Here is a 6,336-nt window from a genome sequence, read left to right as displayed (position 1 = left end):
ACGGGATCGAGGAGGAGGGGGCGGAGTGAGGCTCACTCTCGGCGGGCGAAAAGAGCGAGGAGGCACGCGGGAGAGGAGGCGGGCGAGCCCTTGGCGCGCGGGCTGGTTGAGGGAGAGTCGCGCCCCCTGCGCCAGCAGAGGGCGTCAGGGGTGACTCGGCGCTGGCGGAGCGGATATGGTTCAAGGGAGGGGGGGCGGCGGGGAGGCGGGGCGCGGTACGTTCAAGGCGCAGCTATGGGGAGGGGGGCAGGGGGAGGGGGCATGCATTCGAGTAGCATGGGTGTGCACATGGCATGCCAACGCATGCGAGATAGATGCGCATGTGTCTCTGGCTGCGCTTGGCCTTAACCTTACGGTAAATTTTAGCTGCTTACCTTACCTTATGTCCTTCGCAAAAGCGTGGGTTGTTGCACGAGTATATAGGACAAAAGCGTCGAAAATCCGTCCCAAAAAGAGCGTGTGTCTCGAGTTTGTTGCAGCCCCACAGGCACAGCCGGCGCGCGCTGCCAGGAAGCACCGCTCGCGTGTCGGCCGCACTCCCTGGCACCCAGTGAGTGCGGCCGACCGACCAGACCGAATAGGCTCGACGCCGCGCTCGCTGTGGGGCTGCAACAAAGTCGCCGCCGAGCGTGCCACCGAAGGCGTCCCGTCAGAGGTGATGGAGTGTGAGACCTGAGGCTGCGGAGGTCACGGCACCAACGGTTCCGATCACCAGCCCGCGCGAGCGTCTCGTGTCCGCAGCGACGTCACCGCACCGCCACGGGCAGCACGCCAGTGGGGGGCGAGCGCGGCGCATGCTTCTGCCATTCTCTCGCGTATTCTTTGCGCATTGTCTCTTGCGGCGGAGCTACGGCGGAGTTTGCTGTGCAGACGACGCCTACGGGTATGCGCAGAAGCACGGCGCAGAAGCCGGGATCTTGCTGAAGAGGAGCTTGCGACGGCGGCGAGAGCGGCGGGTTGAGCCGCAGTTGCACACGCCGGTGGCGCAGATCGTGAGACCGGCGGTCTCACGATCTGGGGCAAAGGCGGCGGCGATCTCATCGGCCAGCGCCAGCGACCCCGCGTTGGCTGGCGAGGCCCAGAGCGTGCACGGTTTGGAAAAGGCGAGCGACTGGCTCTCGAGCTCACCCGACACGCAGAGCGGAAGGGAGGTCCTGTCCAGAAAGTTGGGCGAGCAGAGGAGCACCGCCTAGGTTGGTTCAAGTGGGGTTGGCCGGGAGGTAGAGTGAGAGAACGGAGCTGGCTGTGGCCGGCGGCGCCTCGGCGATGATCTTGAGCGAGATGAGCTGAAACTCATCGATGCGATACCAAATCGTGAGCGGCCAGTCGTTGTCAAAGATGGCCGGCTGCAGGTCCTCGGGGCACTCGTCGCGCAGCGCCTGGAGCGTCCCGCCGCCCTTTTCAGGGTCCGCTTCTTGGACGAGGACGAGCGGCTTGTCCTTCTCGAGCGACGAGCGGACCTCTCGGAGGCAGTTCTGTGGCGCGGGCGAGGCGGCAGTTCTTGGGGCCCCAGGGTGCGGTAGAGGGGCGGGGTGGGAGGAAGAGGCGAGCCTTGGAGCGGAAGTAGCCCTGCGAGAGGAAGAAGAGGATGACCTGCGAGCTCTGGATGTACTCCTCCAGCGCCCCGATATCCTTGAGATCATCTACCTATGAGCACACCGCGGTGCGTCAGGGGGGCTCTGTGTGTAGCTTAAGCAGCGCTGATGAGCATGTGCGCGCGTCGAGAAAGACTTTGATGTTCGGCAGCAGCTGCTCGAGCTCACCCTTGATAACCTTGACGGCGTCTTGACCGGTCGACCTATTCGTTTGGGTGAGGGGCGGGGGTCACGCCGGCTGTTTTCGCTCCCTCTCTCCCTCCATAGCCGTGACTCACCAGATGTGGCTGTTGAAGAGGTGCCACGTGAGGCCCCTCACGATGCTCAGCTCGGGGGGCTGCTTGGTCGAGACGAGTCGGATCGTGGGGATCTTGGCGACGCGACGGGCGGCGACGATGGCGCCGACGAGGAAGAAGGCGAGCACGACTGCAACGAGGATGATCATCGAGTCGACAATCACATTGAGGCTGCGGAAGCCGAGGACATCGGCGGGATCTGCTCCCTGGTACCGCTCCTGGATGCCGAGGAAGATGGTGCTCCAGTTGGTGCCGAGGAAGAGGAGGAGGAGCACGAGGCTCGTGGCGACGGCGAGCACGTTGTCCTCGACCCGCTTGTACGGCCGCACGACGGCGAGTGCGACGGCGTAGCATGAGCAGATGAGCGTCGCCACCACGAGGCGAACAAAGGCGCGCTCCTCCGGTATTAGAAGCACGAAGCCAGTCAGCACGAGCTTGCGCGCCAGCTCGACCGCCTCCCACCAGTACCAGGTCGTCTCGTACTCCCGGTGGAGGAAGGCGGTGGCCCGCGTCAGAGCATTCGGCGTCTTGGCCTGCAGCGGCTTGTAGCAAGCGGCGAGGAGCGACGTGAAGAGGACCAGCGAGCCGGCGGGCCAGAGGACGATGAAGCCGGTGGCGAGGGCGGTGATGGGTCCGTGATCGTCGGAGCCGCACTCGACGCTCGCGTCCTGCCGCATGTAGGAGACCTGCTCTAGCTCCTCGCCGGGCGGAGAGATGGTGTAGGCCTATCAGCAGAAACTTACGAGGACTGAGGGGTGTGGGGTTGTGAGCAACGGCAGTCATCAGCTGTGAGAGGGCGCCTGGCACGACCAGGAGCGGAAGATGGAGGCGCTGATGGAGGGCACGAAGCAGAAGATGAGCACGAGGCCGGCCGGCGTGAGGTCGAGGAGGCCGAGGGCCGCCTCCGCGTACCACGGCCTCTCGCGCGGCGCCGGGGCGGCACGCCAGCGGTAGAGCCGCAGGCTTATTCCCGCGATCATTAGCAGGGCGATGAGGGCGACGGGGGAGAGGGCGATGGCGAGGAGCCGCAGAGCGTAGCCGAGGCACTGCTCCGGCAGGAAAAAGCCAGACCAGTCGATGGAGATCACGTTGGCCAAGTTGTCCGTCCAGCCCGTGTACTTGTCCGGCAGCCGCGCGGAGTAGGTGGAGGAGAGGACGGTGCAGATCTGATAGAAGCCAAACAGGATCTTGAGCTTTGCCGTCATTCCGCCCCCGACGTAGTACTTGACGGAGCGGTCTGCAAAGCGGAGGATAGAGCCGATGATGCGCTCCTTCCGCCACGGCATGTGGTAGGCCCACGCCGCCAAGCCGCACGCGACGCAGAGGCCGAGGACGAGGCCGGCGATGCGGCCAGCCGCCGCGTCGCGCGCCGCGCACTCCTTGCAGTTGACGCCATCGACGAGGTACTGGTTCTCTGCGGCGCAGAGCTGGCACTCGGGGCCTTTGAAGTCCGACGCGCAGTATTCTGAGCCCGCCTCCACCATCCTCCGGCCTCTCGCCACCGGCTCGCTGCCGGCGCACCGCGTCTTGCCGGCATTGGCATTGCCGCCAAAGACGCGGCACTCTGTCAGCACGGCGGAGGAGGGGCTGGCGCGCCAGAAGCCGGGCGGGAGGACGAGGGAAGAAAGGGTAGTGTTGTCCGGGCAGGCAGCGTTCGGCGGGCACGGCTTGCAGAACTCGGTGGGGGAGGTCAAGATGTCGCTCGGGTCGGCCGAGGTGTTCCGCAGATAGTACTTCTCCATGCAGATAGAGCAGATGGTGCTGCCGCTGACCGAGCTGAGGGGATGCGGACATAGATTGCAGAGGCTTTGGCCAGCGTTGGCGGCGTATTTGCCAGCCACGCACTCGTCGCACGCGACGCTGCCTTGATTCGACGAAGTGCCGGGATCGCAAGACTCGCACCTGGACTGCCCCTCTTTCGCGGCGAAGGTGCCAGGCGAGCACGGCGTCGGCTCGATGCTGCCCGTGGAGCAGGCGCTGCCGGCGGGGCAGGCCGTGCACTCACCCGCGGCGGTGAGGTTTGTTGCGTTCGAGTAGCTGCCCTTCTCGCACGGCAGCGGCGCCGACGCGCCCAGCTCGCAGTAGCTGCCTTTCTTGCACACGAGACAGCCCGTTGAACCCTTCTCGTTCTGATAGAATCCCGCGGCGCACCGCTCGCACTTGGCGAGGCCGGGTGTGGCGGCGAAATGGCCGGGCTCACACGGCGAGCACGTCTCTCTGCTTTCCGCGCCCCGCGTTGCGCTCGCGGTGCCGGCGGGGCAGAGCTCGCACGCGGCGCTCGAGTTGGAGCCGTTGGCCGGGTTGAAGCTGCCGGCGGGACACGGCTCCCAGACCATGCGTGTGGCGGCGCCCGCCTCCTCGCAATGGCCTCCGCGCGGGCAAGGGTCGCAGGCGGCGAGGCCGACGTCGGGAGAGAAGGAGCCCGCTGCGCAAGGAAGGCACTCCTCCTCTCCCGCGAGGGGCTGATGCTGGCCTGGAGCGCACGGGATGCAGCTCTCGCTGCTCGCCGCGCCGAGGGCGGGCATGCGAGTGCCGACCGGGCAGGGCTCGGGGTCGGCGGTCCCCTCCTTGCAAAAGTGGCCCCTGGTGCACTGGCCGCTGCAGGAGGAGTCGGTGAGGTTTGTCGTTGCCCCATAGTAGCCAGCGGGGCAAGGGTTGCACTCGGGGACACTGAAGTCGCCCTTAAAGGAGCCCTCGGCCGGCAACCAGCTGCCCAAGCGGCATACCCAGTCTATCTCCGAGTTTCGAGTATGTATCGTGGCACCGTCGTTGCCACTGAAGGAGGCGTTGCTGATGGAGGGACGTTGTTTGAGGCCTTGCAGGTACAGCACCGAGCCTGACCCGTCCGCTCTGTTGTCGATGAAGTCGACACCCGCGACGGAGAGGGACTCGCTGTCCACCGCCCAGACGACGCCGCCCCACTGCGGTTGCGAGGCGAGAGCGGGGTGAGGCAGCGGTGTCCCTCTCCATCTCTCGCCCTGCTGCCGTGCGGCGCTGCAGGGGTGCGGCTAGCTCTACGCGGCGCACCGTGCCAGCCGAGCAGCCGGCGACGGTCGAGCTGATTATCGAGACCGCACCGCTGTCCTGCGCGTAGACGACGCCGCCGAACTGCGGTTGCGAGGAGAGAGCGGGGTGAGGCAACCGTGGCCCCTCTCCATCTCTCGCCCCGCTGCCGAGTGGCGCTGCAGGGCCGGCGGCTAGCTCTACGCGGCGCACATAGGTAGCCGAGCAGTCCCTGACGACCGACTCGATGATCTCGACGTCGCCTGCGCCGTTTGCGTTCACAACACCGCCGCTACCCACCCTCCCGTTGACGAGGGTCAGCCCCCGCAGGGCGAGGCTGCAGCCGCCCGAGAGGTAAAAGAGCCCGGTCTCTCCCTGGCCGTCGAGCGTCGCGCCCTCGCCGCTGCTCGCGACGGTCACTTTGATGGTGGAGGTGCAGCTGATCTGGCGGCTCAGCTTGAAGTGCGCACTGGGCGGCAGGTAGACGGAGACGTCGGCAGGAGTTGAAGTAGCGTCCTCGATCAGGTTGCGGAGCTGGTCCTCGCTCGCCGCGGCGACATAGCCGGGGGAGAGCGGCGGCAGCGGCGGCGGCGGCGACGGTGATGGCGGTGGAGGCGATGGAGGCGGTGAAGGCGGTAGAGGTGGCGCTGATGGCGGTGAAGGCGGGCGGGTCGCCCAGCAGATCTGACGGCAGAGGGAGGATAGGCGTCAGAGAGGAGACGGAAGGGGAGCGAGAGGCACCAGGGGCACACCTTCCAGCCCGACCCGACTACGCTGCCATCCGACCGCCACTCGATGACGCCGTCCTCCGCCACCGCGCCACTCGGCCCCGAGGTGCCGCAGTACTTTGTGCCGTTGACGGTGAGATAGTCGTAGCGGCAGCCGTACGCCTCCACATCAAAGGCGACCGTCTCCAGCCCGACCGGCGGCACACCGCTGATGGTGCACTCCTCGCTGTTGCCGTAGCTGTTCGGGTAGTTTGGCGACGCGGCGCACCAGCCGCCGTCCGTGAGCGAGCACGGGCTGCTGACGTTGACGGGCGGTGCCGCTGGGGTGCCCCATACGCCCTGCAGGAAGAAGAGGATCACAATGCCAACTCGGAGAGCACGTTTGCTGGAAAGCAAGGGTACGGAGATCGCTGCGTGGCTGCGGCCCTCCACGCTCTTCTTCTTGACCTGCCCACGCAGCAACGGCTCAAGGAACGCCGCGAGGAGCAGCGCCAGCACGGCCGCACAAGGGTTGAGAAAGAGCAGCGAGGCCACATCGACCTCTGAGAGGGCCGTGGCGTTCGTGAAGCTCTCCTCGAGTGAGGGTTTCACGACTCGAGAACCGATCTTGGTCGCGCCGAAAGTCTCGTCAAATGGGGCGAGCTCGGCGTAGTCGCCGATGTTGAGCTTGGAGGTAGGCGGGTAGGTCTTACCGATCCCGCCACACGCCTAGCC

The 6,336-nt window shown here is 66.3% G+C and overlaps 2 protein-coding genes across 2 annotated transcripts in view; both read right to left on the bottom strand.

The window, feature by feature from the left end:
• Positions 1-877: 877 nt before the first annotated feature.
• EMIHUDRAFT_459859 (hypothetical protein) lies at positions 878-2,568 on the bottom strand (the record flags this gene model as incomplete). Its single annotated transcript, XM_005762711.1, has 5 exons — positions 878-1,189; positions 1,236-1,475; positions 1,552-1,647; positions 1,720-1,798; positions 1,874-2,568. The coding sequence occupies 5 exons, from the start codon at positions 2,566-2,568 to the stop codon at positions 878-880; spliced, it is 1,422 nt and encodes a 473-aa protein (XP_005762768.1).
• Positions 2,569-4,573: 2,005 nt separating this feature from the next.
• EMIHUDRAFT_248441 (hypothetical protein) overlaps positions 4,574-6,336 on the bottom strand; it is a gene marked incomplete at both ends in the record, with an annotated part of 3,264 nt that continues 1,501 nt past the window's right edge. Inside the window, 5 exons of the mRNA XM_005762710.1 lie at positions 4,574-4,584; positions 4,656-4,812; positions 4,919-4,999; positions 5,108-5,434; positions 5,647-6,288. Of these exons, the coding sequence (XP_005762767.1) occupies positions 4,574-4,584; positions 4,656-4,812; positions 4,919-4,999; positions 5,108-5,434; positions 5,647-6,288 (1,218 nt within the window). The remainder of the gene's footprint in view (positions 4,585-4,655; positions 4,813-4,918; positions 5,000-5,107; positions 5,435-5,646; positions 6,289-6,336) is intronic.

Source organism: Emiliania huxleyi (genome assembly GCF_000372725.1).
Source record: "Emiliania huxleyi CCMP1516 unplaced genomic scaffold EMIHUscaffold_667, whole genome shotgun sequence".
Taxonomy (NCBI): Eukaryota; Haptophyta; order Isochrysidales; family Noelaerhabdaceae; genus Emiliania; species Emiliania huxleyi.
The sequence above is the reverse complement of the archived record's forward strand: the minus strand, read 5'-3'. Positions and strand labels throughout refer to the sequence as shown.